Here is a 27,450-nt window from a genome sequence, read left to right on the forward strand (position 1 = left end):
GGTTGTGACTTTACTCTCCGATCGTGATTAAAGATGGCACCCTTTTCACTCCTGCCTGTGTTGCCTTGTGGTTAAGATTTTTTTACCACAATACATGTAAATATACACATGTGCATTAACATAAACATGCACACATATATGTACACACACACACACGCACACACACACACACACACCACTGGGCAATACCTGTACGCTCCAAGACCAAAACCCGGGGTTCGGCTGCCTGCTATAACGGCCGTAATGGAAAGTCACCTTGTCTGGGTCGGTTTTTATCTCCTGTCGAGGCTCCCTGTCTGATTACTCTCAATTTCCAGGCAAGGCCATTAATATCAGCGCTCCCCTCCCCTCCTCCCCCACCCCTAACACACCCATCACCCCCAAAGACACACAGGGATGGCTGGGCTGTCTGTGCCCAGCCAAGCTAGGACCCATCTCATGGGGACAACCTTCACTTGGGCTAATGACAAAGGATGGTTATATATGTCTGTGTCCTACACTTTATCCTCCACTGTCCATTCATTGCTGGAGAGCGCATCATATTCCTGTCATGAGATATGGTTGATGTGATATGGTGTCATGGGTCAGAAATATAGTATATCTCATTTTCCTGTAAACAGTTGTATAGATTAAAGCAGTGGTCCCCAAACTACGGCCCGCCACCTCATTTTGGGTGGCCCCCCAAAACATGTCCGTGGTATATAGTATCTGGCCCGCAGGGGAGTATGACATCGTCAAACTATAACATCCGTAATTTCCCCCATTCATTCTCTATGGCGGGTCAGTACACGTGTAATACTCTTTTTTGTCCACTGGTGGTTGTCTTGGCGCTGTTTCGCGTTTACCATCGAAAACGGAATGAAATGTAGGCCTACCTGCAAACAATGTAATGCAAACAAGGCCTATGCTGACTGCATCAGTGCTCAAAGTATTCTAAAACTTTATCAATTCATTGTTAATAACTAACTAACTTCTATTCAAGTCATATTTCTGGGACTTCCTATTTCTATTTTTTATTCGTATATCTTTATTAGTTATTTTTTATTCTATTTTATTTTACTCGGTCAAATGTTCATCCAAATTCACAATTCACAAAGTTCAGGTGAGTGAAAGTTAGAATGGTGGTCATTCCAGATGTTTTTGCCAGCACTTCATAAAACTCTCATAGTTTGAGAACTTTAAGTTATTATGACCGCCGCGCAGCGAAGATTTTTTTTTTTTTTATGATTCCCGGGACACTGAAAGACCGGGGTACATGAAACTTGGTGGGCATGTAACCCCACATGGATAGCATGGAACCATCGTTTTTTGTTTTGATCTGTAGCCCCCCCCTGGACTGGACCCCACGAAAAGGAGGGTAGGGCAGACACAGTTTTCTGTGAATATCTCGAAAACCGTAGGGTTTAGGAGGACCATTTTTTTTGTATGTTGATCTCAAGGGCCATGTCAACCCATTCCATAACCACTCATTTAATGTATAGCCCACCTAGTTAAACACAAAAAAGTAAAAATGAGGTGTTGTAATTGAAGGTATCTGTGACCTAACATAGTCAAAACTGCACGAAATTGGAAGTGTATGATCATTATGACACCCTCTGTATGCACACCAAGTTTTGTGGAATTCCGTTCATGGGGGGCCACACAATAAATTAATTTATGTTACTATACACAAACTGAATATCTCGAGAACCGTAGGGCCTAGGAGGTTCACCTTTTTTATGTATGTTGGTCTTAAGGGGGCATGTCAACCCATCCCATTACCACTTATTTCATGTATAGCCACCTAGTTAAAAAAAAAAAAAGCAAAAAATTAGGTGTTTTCATCACAATATCTCTGGCTGACAGGGTCAAAACTGCACAAAATTAAAAGTGTAGGATCATTACGACACCCTCCGAATGCATGCCAAGTTTTGTGTGCTTTTGTTCATGGGGGGCCTTACAATAAATGCATGTTCCATGCTATCCATGTACCCCCACATGGATAGCATGGAACCTTCATTTTTCGTTTTGATCTGTAGCCCCCCCCCAGCTGGACTGGACCCCCCGAAAGGAGGGTAGGGCAGACACAGTTCTCTGTGAATATCTTGAGAACTGTAGGGCCTTGGATGACCATTTTTTTCCGTATGATTGCCTCCAGGGGTCATGTTAACCCATTTCATGTGCACACATGTGCACAAACAGATACACTCAGTATCTGTTTGTGCATCAAATCAGATACTCACACAGTAGACATATGTACGCTTGCATGCACAGGCACATACGCAGGCACACACACAAGCACACACACACACACACACACACACACACACACACACACACACACACACACACACACACACACACACACACACACACACACACACACACACACACACACACACACACACATAACATAAACATAACACAAACAATCAAGAATTTCTCAGAATTATGAACAGGCAAGATGGAGGTGGGGTTGTATAAAATTAATTTTACATGTGAAATCTATGAACTAATCATGTTTTGGTACTTGTTGTCTAGCAGATACCAGTGAGAATTGAGTGTGGATAATGCAATTTAGTGAGACAGTTAGAATCATATAGGCCTTTCAGCGCGATTTCTTTTGTGGAAAAAATGTGCTGGACTGGGGGCATATTTTTTGTACCGCCTCAATTACATCTAGTTAGTATTCATTTCATTTCATTTCATTTGAGCTACATTTTACATGGCATGATGGCAATATAAACACAGCTAACAATGGTATTAAATTGCAGTAGCCTATGATTAAATGTAATGGAATATTCAACTAAGGTAGATTGTTGTTCACAGCACTAAGCTATTTATGGTTACTGGTATACTCCGAGTCTCTGGCCCTCTCTTAGTGCCAGGCATAGTGAGCTGGCCCTCAGAAGAAAAAGTTTGGGGACCACTGGATTAAAGTATAAATGTGGATTTTGGTTTTCTGGTGAATTCATTTGAATAAATGAGTGTGTGTGATGCACTGTTAAGAGAAGAGTGGAATGGATTGTTAGAATCCGCTTAGGTCACTTAAACAATGGAGTGCAATGGTGTAATCACAAATTCCATCACAGTGGTGGTTTGGTCATTCACTCAAGCGGATTATAATGCCAAACCTAGAGTGTATTGCTTTTAGCTTTCAGTCGCAGGTTTGGTGGGTGAGGTTAAAAAACAATTATGAACAAATGTTACCATCTCTAAACTATTGTATGAATGACAGTGTTACTAAAATGGCAATGTTCAGTCCAACATGGGGTTGGGCCATGCTATTTCAACCCTGTGCTCCAGACTTAGTTGTGTCGTGTCGGGTCGTGTCGTGTCACTGCTGTTGTATTGGCTCTCAGCCCCCTTGCCCTCTGTGCTGTTGATCCCCATCAGTCACCGTTTGGCTCTGCTGAAGTCTCTCCTTTTGAACTCTCCTGATGATGACTACCGGTATTAGGATTCAATTAATGCGTTGTCCTTATGGGCGGGATCATTGGGAATCAGAGTAATTTGTGACTGGCTCTGGTGTTAGAGAATGGAAGCAGGTATGGTCCGACTTCTCTCCCTGAGTGTGAAACAGAGGCAGAAAAAATGAGTGAGTTGTGCCCCCGTTGCATGCTGGGAAGCTTTTTGCAGTGTTAAGAATGACACAGGGGTTTTCACAGTCTCCTTCCACCATTCTGGTTGGTTCGTTGGTTGGTTGGGAGGTCGGGGGGGGGGGTGGCTGGGAGGTCGGGGGGGGGGGGGGGGGGTTGCAGGAGACCTCGGGCTCATGTGACCACGTGATCGTGCCAAGGTGTCGTGACTCGGCAACACAGGGGCACCCGCGTCAAGCCAGGCTGTCTAAAGCGACAGCTTGTGTTTTATCGTGCCACTTTATTTATGCCATCCAGATTGTGTTTATGTGTCTCTCACTGGGGGAGAGAGAGAGTGAGAGAGAGAGAGAGAGAGAGAGAGAGAGAGAGAGAGAGAGAGAGAGAGAGAGAGAGGGGGAGGGGGTGGGACAGACAGAGACAAATGGAGAGAGGGGAAACATTTGTTGCCTCTATGTGCGTAGCAGACAAAGGAAGTGATGCCTTTTTAATTAAAAGCCATGAAAGAATGATTTGTTGGCGGTGATAATGCGCTTTAGTGTGAACTAATCACTAAGCACAGCAAGATCACCCTCTCTATGCCTGCAGTAACTCTTATTGTTCTGGCACGGTGCAACAGACATATTTTATATCTAGTTCCACAGTAATAAGATGTATATCTGATAATATGAGTTTGATCAAAAAAATAATCTTTACATACATTTTATATGCATATATGCATTAACTATATATCAATAAATGGCTTTTCATGAAAATGGAATATAGTCTTTATGCATTTAAATGTAGACTCAGGGTTTGAGGAGTGTGGAGGGGTGAGGATGTTGGGGCAGATGTTAGCTGCTGCTATCTTAGCTAAATGGGGCTGGCTGACAGTGCGCTGACACGGGCCGCTGTCATTCCACCCAGCCAGGGCTGCCCTGGTGAGATAACACACATGGGGGTGGGCGGGGGGAACTCCTCGCTCCCTGGGCCCCATCCTGCATGGAACTCCCCCACACACACACTCCTCCAGCCACCACCACCAACCGCACACCCCCCACCCCCATCCAGTGCACATCATACACACACACACACACACACACTGGCGCCTGACACACACACACACACACAAAAACAGTCACATCATCCAGACGCACAATCACAGCGGCCCAGACCTAATCTGTCTTCCACACATAGCACCCCTCTCACACTGTGTACATAACGAGAGAGCTAATTAGCTAACGAGCCGCGTGGGTCTTTAGGCCTAGTTTCTTATGTTCGGCTGTCCCCCGTGTTGTGGAGAAGGATAAGGAGAGCTCCACCAGTGCACTGGAATTGTTTTGATTCAAACGTGTCTTTTCAATTAGGTTCCAGTCGCAGCCTTGCGTGTTCCACGTCCTCATCCCGTGTTCTATTCATTTGACATGACGCAGAGGCTTCAAATGCACACATTATCATTTAATGCCTGCCGTTATGCAATAATTCATAGGGCAGCAAAGAGCAGATTGGAGCCATTTTCTAGCACGCGTCTGAGGTACGGCTTGTTTGTTGTTTGTTGTTTTATTCATACCCCCCTGTTAATTCATGACCAAAAAAAAAAAAACCTTTCGCTAAACGAATAAGCAAATACAAACGAAAGTACAAATGGAGCACGCGTTGCAGTGCAGAGTATCATTACAAAGACACGCATGCCATTGTATGTGAGAAAATAAATGTGCTACATTGCGTTCCGATGCTTTTTTCATCAGTGCAGTGATCATGTGGGAATTTGTATTGGATCGGGCCGTTTGTTTAACAGCGCACATTATCTCGTTATCTGCTGATCTCCTCTGAAGACGTGCCAAATACCCATGTAAGCAGCGCTGAACAAATGCATGGAGTGGACAATGGGAACCAATTGAAGGCATTGGTAGGACTAAGAGAATTAGTTTGCGTGCCATATAGAATATCAATATATGGATGCCATCATCTCCTGGTCCTCTGGATAGCCGGCCTCATCATCTTTTGCTGAGATATGAGGTCACTTTTATCATTGCCACCCACCTTTCCCCACCACACACATTCCCTTATTCAGACTGGACATTGATTTTCTCACTAACACACACACACACACACACACACACACACACACACACACACACACACACACACACACACCACCCTGGCTGTGAATTGAGTTATCTGCTTGTCCAAACTCCTGTGGGTTTTGGGGAGGTGGGGCGGATCAGATTGGGGAGGTGTTGAGACTGAGGAGTCCCCGTCCATCCCGGATGTGGTGGCGTGCGTGTGTGTTGTGTGTGTCTGTGTGTGAGATCCGTGTGTGTGGTGTTTAATGGTGCGGCGCCATTATGCGTGTGTGCGTGTGGCGTGGTCTGTGCGTGGTGCGTGTGCGGTGTGCGGTGTGTGGCGTGTGTGTGGCATGCACGATGTGTGATGCGCGTACGGTGTGTGCGGCGTGGAGTGTGCTGTGTGTGTGTGCGTGTGTGTGTGTGTGTGTGTGTGTGTGTGCTCTTGTGTGTGGGGGTGTGAAGGGGTGTGGTGTGTGTGTGTGTGGTGTGTGTGAATGCGTGGCGTGTGTGTGCGTGAGTGGTGTGTGTGGCGTGTGTGTGTGTGGTGTGTGTGTGTGTGTGTGTGTGGCGTGCGTGTGTGGCCACCAGGTGTGTGGAGGGCGCAGTGTGTGTATGTGGTTTGGTGTATGTGGTTGTGTGTGTGTGTGCGTGTGTGTGTGTGCGGGTGTGTGTGTGTGGTGCGTGTGTGTGTGTGTGTGTGTGTGTGTGTGTGTGTGTGTGGTGTGTGAGTGTGTGTGTGTGTGTGTGTGTGTGTGTGTGTGTGTGTGTGTGTGTGTGTGTGTGTGTGTCTGTGGTGTGTGTGTAGCCCGTTTCATTAATACTGGAGGGGGCGTAACTCAGTGTAGCCTGGGCCGGCCCGCTGCTGATAAGAACAGAAGACACCGATCACAGGCAGATTAGGGCACTGCCTCTCCGCACCCCCTCGCTCCGCTACCCACCTCCCAACACACACACACACACACACACACACATACACACACACACACCCCCCGGGGGCCCGATCGATTCCCAGGCTTGGCTGCGAGGCACAGGAGCTGGCTTTATGGAGTCGTTAAAACCCCTGTGCTTCGGTTATGGATGGGGCTCCCGGGGCCCTGGCCAGGAGGGCCGTAGAGAGGATAATGAAGGGAGCTAAATGTGTATGGATGGACACCGCGGAGACGCGGGGACGTGAGGACACAGTGGACAGAGCGCTCGCTCCCTCACTGCATTATTTCCATTAGGTTTGATATTGATCAACAGCGCGTAATGGCCACCAGAGTGCTAACCGGAGATGAATCTGTAGATGGATCAGTCACAATGTGGCTTGATTAAGATGGGCTGTTATTATTTGGGGGTGGAGCATGTGTGTGTGTGTGTGTTTTGTGGTGGTGGTTGGTGGGGGCGTTATGTTCGTGACGTGGCAGTTACACAAAAAGTCTCCTAGAATATTCTTTGTGAACTACAACTTTGCCAAATTTGGATTGTTTAGTTTGTGTGTGTTTGTCTTTTGGCAGCCCATTTCTTTAATGAAATAGATCTTGCTCAATACATGTCACAGGCTTCCTGCAATACCCTCTCTCTCTTTATCTCTCTCTCTCTCTCTCTCTCTCTCTCTCTTTGTTCTATCTTTCGCCCTCATTCACTCAGCCAGTGCAGTTCTCTGGGCACCTGTGTTGATTTACTGTCAAATCTTCCAGGATTATCAGTAATCCCAGGGCTGTGAAATCTGTTTGCTGACAGCTGTGTTCGCAAATACAACTGCTGTTTGCTCAGCGCACACTGCCCTATATACCAGAAAGAGGTCTGTCTTCAGAGGGGGAAAAAAACCTTTAATTTTCTGCTTCACCGGATTTCAATTTACAGTTCAACCCCCCCCTTTGTGTATATTTTTTGTTATTTTTGAATATGCATTAATGCAGGGCCATTTTTTGCCTCAACATGGCTGAAGTATAGGAGCTGTGCTGGTGATTTTTCACTGGTTGAGGTCTGTGACTATAAACTAATGGCCTTTGCTTTTAACCTTGGCCAGAGTGTCCATCTGGTCAAAAGGATGCAAATTTCTCTGGAAGTGGGTAATGTCACATCCTCTTGAGATGGCATACTGCGCTCATTCCATCATGTACAAAGTGAACTCGGTGAACTCCAATGTTAAAAAATACTCACAGCTGTCTGTGTAGCATGCTAAGTGGATCTCCTGGCAACACCGAAGATAGGTGTTTTGACATTGCATCAAAACAATTGTATCTTCATATTCTGTTGTTGTTTCTAGGTTATTTCTGCTTTAAACTAAAAGTCTTACACATAGGAACTTTTAAACAGAGGGATGTCCATACACTCAGTGATGAATGTGTGTTGACTTCTTTGACTTCCTGTGTGCCAGGTGGTGTACAAGAACAATGACATCCGGCTGGAGCTCTCTCGGCTGGCTCGCATCGTGGACCCCAAGATGAAGGTGCAGGGCGACGTGGTGTTCAAGTGCGAGCACGTGGCCATCCTGGACCCCATCTCCTTCGAGACGCCCGAGTCCTACCTGAGCCTGCCCAAGTGGAACACCAAGCGTGTGGGCTCCATCTCTTTCGACTTCCGCACGTCCGAGCCCAACGGCCTGATCCTCTACACGCAGGGCAAGCCCCAGGACCGGCGTGATGCTCGCGGCCAGCGCAACAACAAGGTGGACTTCTTCGCCGTCGAGCTCCTGGAGGGCAGCCTCTATCTGCTGCTGGACATGGGCTCGGGCACCATCAAGGTCAAGGCCACACAGAGCAAGGTCAACGATGGCAACTGGCATCATGTGGACATCCAGAGAGATGGCAGATCAGGTAAGTCATAAATCAAGTCCCAGCAGCGTCTGAGATGGGATTACTCAACTATGAGGCATACTTGATGCCTGATAACTAAAAGCTATTAAAACATTAGGAAGTTGGGGGAGTAGGCAGTCGTAGTGCAGCAGTCATGTTGGTGGTCCACACCACATACAGGGCCTGTGGCCACTGTGGCCCAGGGTCATTGCCCCAAACCCACTCCTTATCTCTGCCCCACTCATTTCCTGTCTACTCTCCACTGTTCAAGAAAAATAAATAAAGAAATGGAAATAAATATATATATTTTAAAAATCAGGAGATTAAATTAGAGAACGGAAATGCTGAATTGCTAGCCCTTATTAAAGAAGCCCTATGAAGGTCTGGTTATTCCTTCGCTGTTTCGGTAGCAAGTGACTGCTACGCTAAACCCCCACTAGCTAGCGAGCTAGCCATCAATAAACCAAGCTAAACACATAGGGCTCACAATAAAACGGTTGAGCAAACACATTGTTTCAAGAGACTATCAAATCACATTACAAAAACGAAGTTCACAAGGGTAGGCTACTTACAATTTCAACAGCAACAAAGCCAAGTCGGAGTCCGTTTTGCAGTCTTCTTAGAAACTACAATCTGACTACATTTTCGAGTATTTCCGCCGAAGTTACATCCGATGTGTTCGACCGCCACCAGTTGCATATTCGCTTTTTTCCGCGGGAGAAGCACTAGGGGAGACGGCACCCACCAAACGACCCAAAAAGTGTTGTAGAACCATCAGAACGACTCTCAACCTGCATAATTAAGGTCATTTTTGCTAAAATTGTTGCATGGGGCCTCTTTAAGGCCCTAATGAAACAGAGGAGCAGCAGCAATAGCAGTCCACCACCTACCCACAGCTCAGGCTATCTCTATGCATAATCAAGCCACAATGTCCACAACACCGAGATTATACATAAGGAAAAAGCTGCCAGAAACAATTTGCAGAGACTTATCCTTAACTCCTTCTAATTACGTTAAGAAAGGTAATTATCGCATAGCATTTGGAAAGATTACAAAGCTCCCACTTGGCTATTTTTTTCAGTATTATCCAATTATTTTGTCTGTTATACACTAAACCTTGTAATTGAATAGAAATGGACAGAGGATTTAAAAGGGAATGGCATAAACATCAAGAGCAAAAATGGTAACAAGTGTGCAGAAATATTATTCTCATATTTTAGAATTAAGCAACAATCCCCGAGAGGCCGTAGGTTACATCAAGGTGTTATTAGGCAGTGCAGTGCAGTGCCTAAACCCCCCCTTTATCTGTTCTAAAATCGTTGTTGGCTAACCTAAGGACTTAAGTGGCTTATTGCTTTTCTAAAACGATTACCACATATACCTGCCAAGATTGCACAAAAGGAACGGCAACAGAAAATGTAACAATTTATTCATAGATAATCATTCTTTCACCACAAAATATATCCCGTCTATTAGAATGGTTGCCAAGCAACGTCGAGATGCAGCAACTCTAACTTTTGTATCAATTTGTGGTAGTGCAGTAATATAGAACAAAATGCGGTCAACGTGTGGGGCAGTGCTGGTTTTTACAACGGACCAGATCTATCCGTTTTAGAATCAATCCTGTCACCAGGGAAAGAGGTGTTAGTTCCCTTCCATAAGAATGCAACAGTGAGACAGATGAGATGGAGAGACTCTCTTCCTTTTGAGCCTCCTCCACCTGTATTGCATATTGCGCATAATCTGTTATTTTTATGATTAGAGTCACCACCTGCCAAATCAGAATTCCTTGTTTAGTGTTGTGTCTGCAAAGCATATGTGCACATTTTTAAAACACAATTGTGATTGTGATTCTGATTTCGGATTCACATTTGGACTTTGATTCTGATTCTAATTCCAATTCTCATGGAGAGGACAGTATAATTTCTGGCCCAGATGCAGACCAGAAGCAGGCCGGAGGTGGTCCGCTCTCCATCCCGGGGTCTACTGCTATCTTGGGGAGAATAAAATCAGGAGAGCAAGGGCTGTTATTTTTACGTCCCACCCTCTGCAGTACACATCAGCGCAAGAGAAGCCAATTTAGCTGTGCACCAGCGAGCATGGCTTTGATTAATCCCCCGCCGAGTGCCGAATGCGCTGAGAAGTAGCAGAGGCACTGATTCCTGGCCAGGAGAGGGAAAGGGAATCAGACATATAGGACACAAGCTTGCACAGGCCTAACCCCCCCCCCCTTTTTTTTTTCTTAGATTCAGGCCTTGCATAATTAAACATCTGTGGAAACAGTGAGCGGAATCGCAATGTCCACGCTCACTCCCCTTCTGCTGTTCAATAGCCATCACATTCCGCAAAGAGAATACGCTATAGAGTTCTTCTCCGTTCGTCTGGGCAGTGAGCACTGTGCCGCTTGCCTTCACTCGCTCACCTCACCCTCCCCACCTCCTTTAGAGGGAAATATACTGCGGCTCGTTCACATTTTGAACACGACAGTATTTCCGTCGTGAACAAATTGCCCACGAGGGTGGCAAAAGTGTCCCCTGATTTATTCACTCAGTCGCCACACAAAGTCGGCCAACATCCTAACATACATTTACATTTCATCAGCTGGGATCTGCTTTTATCCAAGGCAGTATATTGTACAGTGAGAGGAAGCACTTACGATCCCTGAAGATCTGAGCGTGCATATCACAAACTCAACAAACAGAGATGCTGTATAAGGACACCACCTGAAAAGGGAGAAGAATGTTAGTCCCATTCAAAAATGAAACTTCACTTTCACTTCACATGTGAGGATATTCTTTTTTTTTTTCATTTTATTGCAGTAACTGGACATTGTATATGTGTGTGGTGTGTAGAGTTTTAATGCTTTTAATATTTGGTGGTGTAGAGCCCATAATCTGGCCATTGGGCTCAATCACTTACTGATATCCTAATTTTCCACTCTTGCGTACTCTGGTGTACAGAACATCAAAAATAACATTGATCCACATCTTTGCGGATCAATGGATTTATACACCATCGTTAAAGTTTGTGGCTGAGCCCGGGGATAGTTTGCACCAGTAATTTCAGCTTTGCAGCAGCATTTCATCAGGTTTTTGACCGATGCGTCGCTGGGTCCATCTCTCCTCTCCTTTCAGGCATCATGTCAGTGGACAGTCGCCGAACACCCTTCACGGCCAGCGGGGAGAATGAGATCCTGGACCTGGAGGGTGATCTGTACCTGGGCGGTCTCCCCGACAACCGGGCGGACCTGGTACTGCCCACAGAACTGTGGACAGCCATGCTGAACTATGGCTACGTAGGCTGCGTGCGAGACATGTTCATCGACGGCCGCAGCAACGACATCAAGCAGATCGCGCAGGCGCAGAACGGCTCGCAGAACGGCATCAAGGTGTCGTGCAGCAAGCCCACGGGCAAGCACTGCGACTCCAACCCCTGCAAGAACAACGGCGTGTGCAAGGAGGGCTGGAGCCGCTTCATCTGCGACTGCACCGGCACCGGCTACTGGGCCAGAACCTGCGAAAGAGGTCAGTCAACACACACACACACACACACACACACACACACACACAAAGTAAAATGAAAAGAAATGCATTTAATAAAGGCATGAAATGGATAATAGCACACATTGAAGCAGAGGTACTGGCCAGGTGATAAGGCCATTATTTAAAGGGAGTACACACATATTGTAATGATGGCATACATTGGTGGCATATTCACATGTTGGCATACATTTGCTTGAGCCATGAGACATTATGATTACTTGATATTCAATCAAATCCACGTTCATTGTCCAGTCGGGTGGTCAACAATCTTTTATAAAGGTTCAAATGCTGTAAACCGTCATTATGCCTGTTAGCAAAATATCTTTCCTAATCATAGCCAAGCTCTAACTGCAATGCCAAATCTGTTAACACTAGCAAATCATTTGTAGTAGTTTAGTTAATGTAGAAATTGCTTGTGTAGTATGTGATGCAGAGGCATCCTGCTCCAAGCCCTGTTTCTGGCCCAGGGTTCATGAGCGCCTGTGTTGGGGCAGGCTCCCTGCTGAGCTGATTGTGTATCACCAGAGCATGAAGGAGACCCTGTCTGCCTCAGGAGAACAGCTGTTGGACATTGTTTTTGGTGGAGGACAACCGTTTCTGTTTTCTGTTATTTAGTCTTTCTTGTTATTTAGTGTTCCCTCCGGTGTAAGGGTTGGTCTGCATGTACGCAAGCATCTGAGCATCTCGTCGCGTGTGGATTTAAGAGCTAGCCTACAAGTTTTTATGGCACTTTGTAGATAGTGGCACTCTGAGCTATTGGGGACGCTATCTTTGTATTATGTTCTTTCCCTCACACACTTTATTTTATACCTCTCCCCCCTCCTCTCTCTCTCTCTCAGTCTCTCGTTGTCTCTCTCGTTCTCTCTCTCGCTCTAATCTGTTATTTCGCAGGGATTTTCAGGGGTTTGGCAGATGGTTTAACTCTATTGTCAGGGCTGTAGTCTTGTAAAATACGACAAACTTGGCAAGAAAAACTGCCCTTTGGGGGGAGGTGTTTGTTGTGGCACGGTTCCGTGACTAAATCGAAATTGTCCGAGACATCTTGCACCGGTGGAGATGCATCATGATGCGTCTGAGGCAGCCATTTTGAAGCAGCAGTCTCATGACGTTGCCCCCCCCCCCAATACACATGTATGTACACACACACACACACACACACACACACACACACACACACACACACACACACACACACACACACAGGGCTTTAGGGTTCTGCAATGCTAGCATTGCGTGACACAGTGCAGGCACCACTGACAAAGCCTTTCCCTGAGAAATGCCTCAAAGAGGAAAAGAAAGGGATAGAATGTAGGAGAGAGGAGCTTTTGAAATCAAAATGTAATATATTTAGGAGGAGAGGGAAAAACACGGGGAGGAGAGCGCAAGGTGATGAAAGCTTTTCTGTGTGTGTGGGGGGTGTTTGCCTGTGTGTGTGTGTGTGTGTGTGTGTGTTAGTGTGTGTGCCTGTGTGTGTGTGTGTGTGTGTGTGTTGTTAGTGTGTGTGTGTGTGTGTGTGTGTGTGTGTGTGTGTGTGTGTGTGTGTGTGTGTTTAGTGTGTGTGTGTGTGTGTGTGTGTTTTAGTGTGTTTTAGTGTGTGTGTGGGGGGTGTTTGCCTGTGAGGCAGCAGCCAGTAGCGGAAGGAGCGAGCTGTCCAGTTGCGTTAACCTTGCTGCGGTCCTGGAGAGCGCTCTATTTTCGTAGCTCTCGGAGGCGTGGGAGCCAATGCCGTGCAGTCATGTGGCATGGTGTGTGTGTGTGTGTGTGTGTGTGTGTGTGTGTGTGTGTGTGCATGCATGCATGTGTGCGTGAGTGCATGTATGTCTGTGCGTGCATGTGCATATATGCATATTATACTGTATCCATATGTGTCCGAGTATATCTGAGACTGTGCATGCGTGTGAGTACTCTCGCTCTCGTTCACTCGTACAGTGCAGCTTGAAACATGTGAAAACGCAGTGAGCTGCCACCACCATTTCCCCTCCCAGACAGGACCAATGGCATCACAGCTGCCCACCACCTCTTCACCTCCTCACCTCCCCACGGCCCTGTAGTGGCATCGCAAACTCTCCCCTCTCCCCTCCTCTCCTCTCCTCTTCTCTCATCTTCCCTCCCCTCCCTTCCTCTCCTCTCCTCTCTTTCCCCCCTCTTCTCTCCTGCTGTTCGCGACCATGTCACAGCGGTGTCTCTTTGCTCTTCTCCTCTTGCCATCATGGTGGCTTGTGTCTGGGTCCCCACGTGCCACAGCTTCTATTTCAGGGCTGCCAGTTTAAACCCCCACGGCCTTAAGCCTCAGTGTGTTGAACTGGTGCAGTATTCAGAATAGAGGCACCTAACCCCTCACTGCTCCCTGAGCGCCGCCATTGTAGCAGGCAGCTCACTGTGCCGGGATTAGTGTGTGCTTCACCTCACTGTGTGTTCACTTTGTGCTGTTTGTGTTTCACTAATTCACGGATTGGGTTAAATGCAGAGACCAAATTTCCCTCACAAGATCAAAAAGTATATATACTATATACTTCATTGTAAAACTGGTATTCTGGCATCCTCTGTGGGGCTCTTTGGAATCCTTGCATTGTCACCCTGTTAGTGGTCGACTTTTTTTTTTTTTTGTGTGTTCCAATGTGTTTGTTTGGACTGAGGGCTTTTGCAGGACTATTACTGGCCAGGGGGTTGAGTCCATTGGGTTCACAGTGTTTAACAGGTGTTGGGATGTGAATTGGTTTTCTCTTGTCCCTTGCGGGGGGGTTTCATCACCACACTGAATGGGCTTTCAGTGACTAACCATTTTAGGGTGGCAGGCATTTCATGAGGTCCCCCTGATGTTTTGACTGGGCCTGGTCAGAGTGTTGCGAAATTGCCACTCTTTTCTTGTAAGGCAAGGGTCAGTGCAAGGGTCAGTGATATCACCGTGGAGATCTGAGCTGAGTGTTCTGCCTGCCATGGTATTGCAGTCCTCCTCTCTCCTGGTTTGCACAGTAGGCATACCAGGCAGACGTGCCTCCTGCCCCAGGCTGTAAGGTCCCTTTTAAAAGTCATCTTCCTGTAGGATCTGGACATGCTACGATGTGGCTGCTTACATCATCAGGCTGTTAGAAAGCCTAAATGCACAAAGGCATGTCGAATGAAATTGCCTACGCCATGTCAAACAATGTATAGCACAGCATAGCACAGCACAGTAAGAGGCACATTATATAAGACCCAGTGGAAAACTGCAATTATTGTGCTTACAGCTCTCTGGAGAGCATAGCGGAGAGTGGCGCTGTGACCACTCACTCACTGTGATATATAATATATACGTATCCATTAATTATTTTTGTCCTAAAGGTTGCCATGGCTGGCAAAGACACACACTGCACACATTCATACAGAAGTACAGCCCCCTCAACACAAACAATGATACAAATGGAGAATAGTCACCACCGAGCCACAGTGTATATGAAAAGACTAGTGTAATAGTAATAAATTACACCATAAACCTGCTTGGGTGAATTTTGAACGCCATGTCTTCCATTATCCCTTGTGTGTACTATTTAAGCAAATGGCTCTGAAAGGTTGTGTTATTTATGCAGCAAATAATAGAAAAGGTCTGAGAGGGTTTCTTATCTTAGTACTATGAACCCCTTTGTATTATTCTTTCATCTCAGGCACCCTCATATAGTGGCTTTCATGTATGTTTTTCACTGAAGTCAGTTTACACAGAACATTAAAGCGATTCATACTGCAGCCAGCATACTCATAATTGTGAAACAGCTGAATTAAAACAGAACGTTCAGCTCTAGCCAAAGCAAAAACAAGATAAACCATTGTGCTTATCTATTTATTTGTCATTTTGTTGTTTTCCTGCTTGCTGAGATATTTCACAACTGTCAGGTTTAGGCAGTGGTACTCTGTTTATGTTCCCACATGAGGGGAAATTTTTTTTTTTTTTTTGTGGCTTTTGAAATCGATGCCCTCCCTTAAAGCCACTGGCTTTATAGTGTTGAGATCCAGAGGCCTTGCTTTATCCCTCTCAGCATGCTGTGGGTGATGGGTAGATTTGCCGCTGATGAACTGAGCTGGTTAACTAACAGAGTACGGCGGTTATAAAGACACAGCTTTGAACCCCTGCCAACGCAATGTAAGCCATTGCCCTTTTTTTCCCAAAGGAAAATGACGCACAATCTGTTGAACCACACTGTTCCACGCAGTTGGAACAGCAAGCAGAAGCTGGATTAGAGATCATTTCTCACATTTTCACGGCCAAGGGCTGTACCAGGCCTAGTTGCTTTGGGACTCTCCTCTTCCACTGCGGTCGAATGAGGAAGTGGCCAAATATTTCCTGTGGCATAATGTGTCGCGATTTACACATGCACACCATACACACTCCACACACACAGAAATGCAGACACACGCACACACACACACACACACACACACACACACACACACACACACACACACACACACACACACACACACACACACACACATACACATACGGTACACACTCACACACTCACACACACACACACATACACATACGGTACACACTCACACACTCACACTCTCACACACACATGGTTGATGACTGCCACCCACCCACCCACGCTGTTGCCGTATGTGGTGCAACAGCCCCTTTTTGCCCTTCACCTCGGATGTGTGAAAATGACTCCATGTCTCCGTTAATAAGCAAACGGGCCTGTGGGAGAGAGCACACACACACACACACACACACACACACACACACACATTGTGTACAAGAGGAGAGGGAGAGGAGATGAAGAGCAGAGAAGGGGAGTGAAAAGAAATGGAAGTGTTGGTAGTGATGGCAGAGAGGAGGAGGAGAGGAGGAGAGAAAGGAGGAGTAGAAGTGTGTGTGTGTGTGTGTGTGTGTGTGTGTGTGTGTGTGTGTGTGTGTGTGTGTGTGTGTGTGTGTGGGACAGACGAGGTAGACGGGAGGACAGCAGGGATGGAGGCTCCAGCAGGCTGGGTGTGCCTGGAGATGCAATTCATATGCTGAGGACATACAGAGTGCGCTGTGTTTGCTCCTCTTTCTCTCTCACACACACACACACTCAAAGTCCATACACAAATATTCATTTATACATGCACACATTCTCAAACACACACACACACACACACACACACACACACACACACACACACACACACACACACACACACACACACACACACACACACACACACACACACACACACACACACACACACACACACACACACACACACACACACACACACACACACACACACACACACACACACACACACACACACACACACACACACACAAGCATTACATGCACACACATACACATAGGCACACACTGCCTCTTCACAAACACGCAGGCTCATTGTAGCTCATTTATCAGCCCCTGTCTCCACGTCTCTGGCACTCCCAAAGGAAAAAATAAAGAACAACCATAATTGATCGTTTGTCGCCGGTAATTACACTCCACAATATCCCCTCCCTACCCCGAGCCTTAGCACACGCATAATTGAATTGCTTTAAAGACTTTCATTCATTTATTTATTTATTTTGCTTGAAAGACTGAGAGCTGATGTGACACTTGCGTTCACGGTTCAGAGGACCGGCTCTGATTTGGGCCAGTTGTGGCCCGGATGTGTTCTGACCACAATAAATCACAATAGTTACCATGTGTCCATCATTAGAGGCGAATCTGATGAGAGTTTAACATGATCTAAATGAACCCCACCTCTCCACCGCCCCTTTGACCCCCCATCCAAAACAGGAAACAGCTGACTGAATCACACTACCAAGGGGATGTTAAGTGGGAAGAGGTGCATCTCCACGGGTCTGTCTTCAAACTGTTTTTAAGGTCCCCATGTGGTCTGTGTGGCTGATTCAGGAACAGTGTGAGTGCCAGTTCCTGGGAACAATGCCACTGTGCATTTCATAGTAGTGTTTTGTTTTGTTTAAAGAGGAGCAAATATAATTTCCTTTAGTGGAGACATTGACAGAAATATCACAGCTTAACTCCCCTAGATTCAAATGGTAATCATTTTAAGAGCAATTTTTAGAAAACAGGTTAGTTTTGTAATTCCTAATTATGGAGTAGAAGATGGAGACAAATTCATTAATATGATTTATTTTCGCGGAATGGATGTACAGGTCTGAGCGGCGGTCATATGTTGTACCGCTATGCGGTATATCTAGTTTTACATAATACTCACTTTTGAAACTGACATAAATACAATTTCATGATCTCTATAATGTAAGCTGAACAATCGGTACATAAGCAAGTATCAGTAGCAATATCTATTAGGGAGATTAGGTTTTAGGATTACATTTTATATTAGGATTGACCATGTAGGGGATTAAGTAAGTCATTGACACCATTGACATGATATTGCACTGTACATTCTGATATTTCTCTATTAAGTAGAATGAAAAATGGTCAAAGTATTCTTTACTTCATGCTTTCAAGAAACCCACAAGCCTCTGTGTGTTACAAGGCCTGAGTGCATTCACAGTCAGTCCACCCTTTTCAATAAAGAAAAGCACTTTATATAAAAGATGGAGGACGTGTCTCTGTCGGCTGTTTCGGTGATATCTTGAATAGAATGTCTGCACCTTGTTCCAAATAAATAAATCCATTAGGCTTTAAAAAGTCACCAGGTGCCACCAAGACACCAGGTAAATAAAGCTGATGAAAACTTTCCCCTTCATTGTGAATGAGTTTGAAAAAGTACACCAATGAAAGAACAACTGTCGTGATTTAGAGGTTTAAAGGGTGTGTTTACTCAAACCCATTGTTGATTATACAGTCCTGGCTCTGATTATTGGAATTGAATAAAGTGACATTGACTGAGCCACACATCCATCTAGGAGAAGGGAGGGGAGACATTTGATTAGCTTTGATTAGCGAATATCAGCAACTTTTCACTAAAATCGAGCATCATATCTTTAATGAAAAAAGTGATGAATTTACACTCTCACCTTTAACCAATCCTCTTTCCTCTCCTTCTCTTTCCGTTCTGTTCTTTCTTTAATTCTCTCCTTTTCTCGTGTCCGGGCGGAGAGCACCTTGGCTTAGACATTGATCCGGGCCAACAGGCACTCTTGACACCTCAAGGTGTAACCGTCTTGAGTAACAGGCGCCCTCACGGTGCCCTTCATGTGAGCGCTTCAGCCGCAATCACACCACACACACACACACACACACACACACACACACACACACACACACACACACACACTTTAGCAGCAATCACAAAAACAGACACACACACGATTGCTTCCATGTGAGAGCTTCAGCAGCAAATAGCACACAAGGTGTCCAGGCTTCAGAGTGCTACAACACCACAGCCACTGCCTGGGTCATATACACCCTTTCATCAATAAAAACAAAAACAATGCTTGAACGTTCTATTTGGGCCCCAATCTACTTCCTCTGCATTAAGATAACATATGGAATGTTAAAAAGGAAGTCTTTGGGGCCAACTATGATGCTGATAATGGAACTCTCTTGAAAGGGTCATATACTGTAGACTTCACTACACTCGCTCTCTCTCTCTCACTCCCTCCTTCCTCCCTCACACCATCCCCCACCCCCCACTGCAACTCTGCAAGGACAATTCATTTGTTAGATACAAGGAGTCTAGACACTTTTTGAAGATAGAAAAACAATTCCAAGAACAAAAAACACAGTATTTGCATTTTTTTTATATTTGCATGTGGAAAAACTCACAGTAATGTGTGCAGTTCATGCCAACATGGCTACTATCCTTACACAACACTTGTTTTCCAGGGACGAGGCATTCATATTACAGTAGATAAGACATTGAATCCTGCCATATGGACTTTGCTCTCAGTCTCTGTGTGTGTACATCGAAATGTCCTCAGTGGATCGCCAGCGCTTAAATAATAGATCTGTCATTCAACTTTCAGCATTATCTCAGGTTACTTTCAGTGCGTTGGGTGATTTTCCTAGAACTCTCCGGAAAGAAACAGGCATACAATACGTGTGTGGCACAAATGAATATCCTGAAAGTGAAAGTGAAACTGCAGGTGCCTGCACATTTGCCACACATAAAAAGCTCTGGCCAGTTCTCTCTCTCTCATTCTGTGCTCGGCTTTGTTTCGTTTATCTTTCACTGCCCCTGAAAGTCAAATAATTGTGGAATTGAGCAGAATAATGACTTTTTGGTATCTGCATCGTTATCAACAAAGTCACGGGGTTCACTCGGTTTTTAAACCAAATCCTCTGTTTGTATCTTTCTGTCTTTTTCTCTCTCCATTCTGTCTCTTTCTTATTATCTCTCTCTCTATCCTTTCTCTCTGTATCCTCCTCCTTTTCCTCTCTCTGCCCTTCACTCTATTTCATTCTTTCTCTGCCCTCTCCTCTCTCTAAATATCCCTTCTCTATCTTTCTCTCTCTCTCAGTGAAAAACAATCTCTATTTTTTAGCTGCCTCCTGCCTTATGTTCATGGCCGCCCCTCATGTTGTGATGCACGATGCGCTTGTCAAAGACAGGTGCCAAATTTGGTAGTGTCACCCTTTTCCGTGATATGACTGGCCACTTAATGAAACGGCATTGATATGCGCATGGAACCTCCTGTGGGACAGCTGCCCCCCCCACGCTCGCCGTAACTGCTCTTCATCTCCAGCCAACTGGTCTGGATTCAGTGTTGCAGGGTGTCTGTTGTCTGTGTGTGTGTGTGTGTGTGTGTGTGTGTGTGTGTGTATGTGTGTGTGTGTGTGTGTGTGTGTGTGTGTGTGTGTGTGTGTGTGTGTGTGTGTGTGTGTGTGTGTATGTGTGTGTGTGTGTGTGTGTGTGTGTGTGTGTGTGTGTGTGTGTGTGTGTGTGTGTGTGTGTGTGTGTGTGTGTGTGTGTGTGTGTGTGTGTGTGTGTGTGTGTGTGTGTGTGTGTGTGTGTGTGTGTGTGGCGCGCATGTGGCTCATGGTCAAAGCTTGAAGTGGTTGTGGAGCTGGGTGGAAAGAAAGAAAAAAAAGATCCATCCACTCTAGTGCCAGAATGCCTCCTCACTCTCTCCTGCCTCCTCACTCTCTCCTGCCAGAATGCCTCCTCCCTCTCTCCTGCCTCCTCACTCTCTCCTGCCTCCTCACTCTCTCCTACCAGAATGCCTCCTCACTCTCTCCTGCCTCCTCCCTCTCTCCTACCAGAATGCCTCCTCACTCTCTCCTGCCTCCTCACCTCCTCACTCTCTCCTACCAGAATGCCTCCTCTCACTCTCCTCACTCTCTCCTACCAGAATGCCTCCTCACTCTCTCCTACCAGAATGCCTCCTCACTCTCTCCTCACTCTCCTCACTCTCTCCTACCAGAATGCCTCCTCACTCTCTCCTACCAGAATGCCTCCTCACTCTCTCCTGCCAGAATGCCTCCTCACTCTCTCCTGCCTCCTCACCTCTCTCCTGCCAGAATGCCTCCTCACTCTCTCCTGCCTCCTCACTCTCTCCTGCCTCCTCACTCTCTCTCCCACTAGAATGCCTCTCTCACTCTCCTCTACCTCTGCTTTCCTCACTTTCCTCTCCTGCCAGAATGGGCCTCCCTCACTCTCCTACCAGAATGCCTCCTCACTCTCTCCTGCCAGAATGCCTCCTCACCTCTCTCCTGCCAGAATGCCTCCCTCACTCTCTCCTGCCAGAATGCCTCCTCACTCTCTCCTGCCAGAATGCCTCCTCACTCTCTCCTGCCAGAATGCCTCCTCACTCTCTCCTGCCAGAATGCCTCCTCACTCTCTCCTACCAGAATGCCTCCTCTGTTCATTCCAGGGAGAGGGAGGCAGAGAGACAGAGAGAGAGGGAGAGAGAGAGAGAGAGACAGAGAGAGATAGAGAGAGAGAGAGAGAGAGAGAGAGACAGAGATAGAGATATAGAGAGAGAGAGAGGGAGAGAGAGAGAGAGAGAGAGAGAGACAGAGAGAGATAGAGAGAGAGAGAAACAGAGAGAGAGGGAGGGAGGGAGGGATAGAGAGAGAAAGAGAGAGAGGGAGAGAGAGAGAGAGAGAGAGAGAGAGAGAGAGAGAGAGAGAGAGAGAGAGAGAGAGAAACAGAGAGAGAGGGAGGGAGGGATTGATAGAGAGAGAAAGAGAGAGAGACAGAGACAGAGACGCTCGGGAGGGCTGGTTGAGTGTAGGTGAACGAGTGTCATTCCCTCTCTTGTCACGGCCGGTGTTTATGAGAAATCCCCAGTCACCTGGAGGAGCTGGAAGTGGGTCCACACGGCCGTTACTGTGCTGCCACTGCTGCTGCTGCTGCATCGCTTGTGGTTTTTGCGGCGGCGAGGACATTATGCTCCGAATCCCTAATCCCCGTTTGTAATTAAATGTGTGATGACGAGTCTGTGAGCAGGTTACATATACACAGCCCATCCCTTCCCCACTGCTTGCTAGAGGGAGGAGTAGAGGACGAGGAGGAGAGAGAGAGAGAGAGAGAGAGAGAGAGAGAGGAAATGAGAAAGACAGGATTTTGGAGGGTGGTAGAGAGCAAGAGAGAAGGAAAGAAAAGAGAGAAGTTAGGGATGGAGGGAGAAAAGGAGGGAGGAATGGGGGCTAGAGGTTGGGAGGGAGCGTGCAGTTGTCTTCTCCACCATGCGCTTGTGCGGAGTCTGAATTATTCAGATTGGCCTGAGATGATAGTCACTGGATCATTTGGTCCAACCCGCTGGAGTACAGCTGTGCTGTGTGTGTGTGTGTGTGTACGAGCTAACATTTGTTTGTGTGTACTTGAGTCTTGAGATGTCCTATTTCATGCCATTGCCATGACACTGACTCACACACGAGACACACACACACACGCAGATAAACATATAATGCATGAAGAGTTTCCACTATATCCTCCATTTGAACAAATTTTCATTTTTTTTTATTTTGTTTTTCAGGTAATATCAGTGCAGCTGTTAATGTTTTTTATATATTATTTAGATTTGCTTACTATGATGTTCAACATTTACACGCATGCCTATATACTCTCACACATACTGTAATCACACAGAGACATATAGCCATCACTGCCTATGAGAAATCTGGAGCTAGCTGAAACTAAAACCCCTGACATGTGTCTGTTAATATTGACCACTCCATTTCAGTTAGTGACTAGGCTAAATAACGGAAACACCTTGCTGTTTAATTCAACACAGTGTGACAGCAACAAACATCATCCTCCAAAATGATCAAATAAGAGAGTATTATAACAATCTCAATGAGTGATCTACCACAGGACTGTTGTACTAGACTGTATTAGACTATTCGTTTTTCTCACTAGGTGTACTTAATAAACTGAGGAACTGAAGTGTATACACACCATTGGCATATTAAATACTCAATTAAAGCCTCTCTGTGTGTGTGTGTGTGGGGGAGAGTGTGTGTGTGAGAGAGAGAGAGTTTGGAGTGAATACCCAAAGGGCTGGGTAGCAGTAAGAGACCTGTGTATGCAGCAGAGAGAATGGGAGGATGTGGGGTGGGGGTGGGGGACATGGTTGTCGTCACACCTCACTGGAAGCAAACTTTGCCAGCCTGTTATGGGCAAGTCACCAGAAACAAAAAGCTGCAGTGTCATGCTATTAAATGTGACCGTTTAAGCCAATGGGATTCCCTTTTCCCTCTTCCTCTCATGCATTCGGAATGCGTGCACAGAATGCATGGAGAACCAAGACTCTGATTGCTATCCATTTCATTTGGTACTCCTGCAGTTCATGCTCAACTTCCTCTGCTTTAGTGGCCTCCATCGCCATCTAGTGGCCATGGCCACACCTGACTGACTGAAGAGAGAACACATTTCACAAGCAGGGATTTAGTAGTCATCTTGACTATTGCATTCAATCATAGAACATAGAATATTGGTTCAGATATATGCATAATAATCCTATGTAACTCTTTAAATGACACATATATGTATTTCTGAATGTATGGACTCATTATGTTATCCATAAAGCTGTAACACACTGTGTGCACTTGCCGTTGTGATACTGGATGAGTCCCAAAATAAGGGCAAAAAGGATTCATGTTTAGTTTATGGCCTCTAATGTGCTTGGTGTGGGCGCCACAAGTGTGGACTGAATAAATGTCAGTTCATGATACCACTGCCAGGATGCGGTGTTTGAGATTGCTGTGTTCTAATATAGATGCACTCGATGACATTTGAGATTTGTGTGTGTGTGTTTTGTGTTTGTGCATGTTTTGCATACTACAAGTAATGTCGTGTGTTTATGCACTCACTATATAAATATATATTTATTTATATATATAGTGTGTGTGTGTGTGTGTGTGTGTGTGTGTGTGTGTGTGTGTGTGTGTGTGTGTGTGGAGGGCCACTAAGCTGCTGTAAGTGCAGTCTTTCCCTGCAGGCAGACTCGCGCTGTGTAGCGTGGTGCGTTGCGTTGGGTTGCGTAGTGAGGAGGTGGAGGAGGAGGAGGAGGAGGAGGAGGAGAGGGGCCTGCCTGTCTGGCTGCCTGGCTGCCTGGGCATTGTGGAGAGTGCTCCTCTGTGCCTGATGCAGCAGCTATGCTCCATCAGGTCACATGACCAGGATTACTCTGGGATAATGCTCATGGCTAAGAGCCTCTTGTGTTCAGAGGAGCCATTTCACACTCAGTGCCTGCAAGAGAGAGGGATGGAGAGAGGGAGAGAGGATGAGAGAGAGAGGGGGAGGATGAGGGAGAGGGGGAGAGAGAGATAGATAGATAGATAGAGTATGTAGAATAGAATAAAGAGAACGAGTGTGTGTGTGTGTGTGTGTGTGTAAGCGAGTGTAAGAGCGAGAGAGAAAGAGAGAAAGAGAGGGTTTGTAGACTATGAAATGTCCTAAGCACGCATGTACTGCTGTATCTCACCGAGGATAATAGCCATGCACTCAGGCCTGTTCTTCAACTGCTGCTGCACCCAACACATTTGGACACTTCATCTACAGTTCGTTGTGACCGATAACACATTGAGATGCTTTCGAGAATACTCTCGTTGGAGAAAGAGAGAGAGAGAGAGAGATAGAGAACAAGAAAGAGAGATAGAGAAAGAAAGAGAGCGATAGAGACAGTCGTTTGAAGTGCACTTGAAAAGACTACCACCCCCCACCCTTGCCACCCATGGGTGAGTGACGTTGGAGTCAGTGTGACCAGGAAGCTCACTGTGACTGACTGGACGCGCCGTGGCCCTCTGATGAGAGTTGCTCTCCAGGAGCGATTCCTTTTGTTGGCGTCTGATCCCCAATAAAACGACATTTCGTCGAACTGTGTGAGAGAGGGAGAGAGAGAGAGGGAAGAGAGAGGGAGAGAGAGGGAGAGGGAGAGGGAGAGAGGGGAGAGGGAGAGGGAGAGAGAGAGGGGGGAAGAAGATGAGTGAAGCTGCGTGTTTAGTTTTTGTGTAACCTGTCGAACATGGAGAGTGCCGCAGACCCTGCTGAAGAAAAAGAGAGGGGGAAAGAAAGAGTGAAAGGGACAGCGAGAGAGAGAGGGAGAGAGAGAAGGGAGAAAAATCCTGCCGAGCTAAAGCAGTCGAGCTTTCATGTTAATAACCTCTTCCCCCTGCTGTCTTTGGCAATTCGTTGGTAATTATGTAAAGTGGTGCTGGACTTCAATTTTCCAGCCAACCTTACCCCCCTTTGAAAAGCACATCACTTCATTAGCATCTAAAACGAGTCGGGAGAGCTGCCGATATCTCTCCTAAGAAACCCCCAGCTGTGCCAAGTGTGTGTGTGTGTGTGTGTGTGTGTGTGTGTGTGTGTGTGTGTGTGTGTGTGCGCGCGCGCGCGCGCGCGTGTGTGTCCGTGTGTGTATGTCTGTGACTGAGTAGATGATTGTGTACACTTATGGTACAGCATGTGAATTTTGTGTGTGTGTATGTGTGTGTGTTTGTGTGTACTCCGAGCATCAAAGCATACACACACAAACACACGTGCACACACACACACACATACACACAAGCACACACACATACACACACTCATGATCGTCGAGGAGGGGAGCACTCTGCTCAGCTGCTGTAATCAAGACATCACACGGGTGCTCTTCTGAGCGGGCGTCGTGTTTGCTCCTCGAGCGCGGCGGAAACATCACACGCCATGCTTTCTGGAGTCTGCACCTCGTGAGAGAGAGAGAGAGAGAGAGAGAGAGAGAGAGAGAGAGAGAGAGAGGGAGAGGAGGGGGGTGGTGAGCAGGAGGTGAACAGCCTGCGTTAAAGCCTAAATACTCCCCTGAGAGCCAGCAGGTACTGAGGTGCGGAAAGTCAGATGTGCGCCTCATTAGGGCCAGGCCCCTGTCACATCAGTCCCACATCGGTACCTTCTCTGGGCCTGATCTGGGCCAGATCCAAGCTTCATCAGGGCCGGAGCTGTGTCTTATCTGCACCAGATCTCTGCCTAGGAAGAGCCCAGTCAGAGTTTCATCAGGGCGTGTTTCATGCCAGAGGCGAGCCCATAGGCCTAATATGTGCCTTTACAGGCTCCGGTCTATGTGTTGTGTCTGCTGCTGTCGTGTTGTGAGTGCTTTCATCTAATGACTCTGGGAATTATGTGGAGGTGCTTTCCAATCCAGGGCTGCTGACAGGGCAAAGGATTCCTCAATAGCATTTGAGTTGGAATGCAACATCGATTTGTGGGGGTGAAAAAAATCATTCCCCAAGTAATGTTTGCAAAGGAGAAAAAAGTGTAAGTGAAGAGATAGCTATTGACTTTAAGGTTGTGTTTACAAAGAGAGTTCCACAAGCACATTAAAGAGGTTCTCCCTGGTGGATTAGTCTGTTTTTGGTCCACCTCATATATATATATATATATATATATATATATATATATATATATATATATATATATATATATATATATATATATATATATATGTATATGTATGTCTTGAATGTAGTCAACAATGACACTTTAGAAAAACATAAAAGCTCAATGGCACATTGTGACCATAATTGTAACAAATACTGAGAAAAGTCAAATTCATGGAAATGATGCATGTACAAATAACATGAAATTTTGAAAGTTTATATTACGGTATTCACTACAGTAATGCACATTATGCACTAAACCCTCTCCATAACAGCAGTTTAATTTTCTCAGGTGTTGTGATTTTGAAAAACAGAAAAAGATTGATTTTGAAAACTCATGTCTCACTCATGTGTCCTGCCTTATCCAGTAAGGATCCATTTTCTTCCAAATCCAATGTGTCAGAAAGCAGGTATTTCATGGATGGCCATCCTCTTTAATACATCTCCCAAAAGTCACCAACTAGACAATGTGATTGGCCTGATCGAAGTTTCATTTTTCCAGCTCGCAAGCCAACGGAGAGTTGCTTGACTACCCTGCCTGCAAATTAAATTTGCTGCCACTAGGGTGCGTCTAGATTTCTAGGCTATGCTTCAACTGCAAACGCAACCACCCTGTGTTAGAAATTCAGAGTGTAAAACCCTAACTCAACACACAACAAGACCTGGTGCCTGCATCCAAGTCAAACATGCTTATTATCAGTTCTAAATCAAGCAACCTGATTGACAAACTAGTAAAATGAATGATTATTTGTTCATATTTA

At 46.0% G+C, this 27,450-nt stretch overlaps 1 protein-coding gene across 1 annotated transcript in view; it reads left to right on the forward strand.

Moving 5' to 3' along the window:
- The window catches only part of LOC125298764 (neurexin-3b-like), a 243,341-nt gene that overhangs the window by 74,306 nt on the left and 141,585 nt on the right, over positions 1-27,450 (forward strand). The window contains 2 exon segments of the mRNA XM_048249611.1: positions 7,986-8,424; positions 11,538-11,927. Of these exon segments, the coding sequence (XP_048105568.1) occupies positions 7,986-8,424; positions 11,538-11,927 (829 nt within the window).

This window comes from Alosa alosa, chromosome 8, assembly GCF_017589495.1.
Source record: "Alosa alosa isolate M-15738 ecotype Scorff River chromosome 8, AALO_Geno_1.1, whole genome shotgun sequence".
Lineage (NCBI taxonomy): Eukaryota > Metazoa > Chordata > Actinopteri > Clupeiformes > Clupeidae > Alosa > Alosa alosa.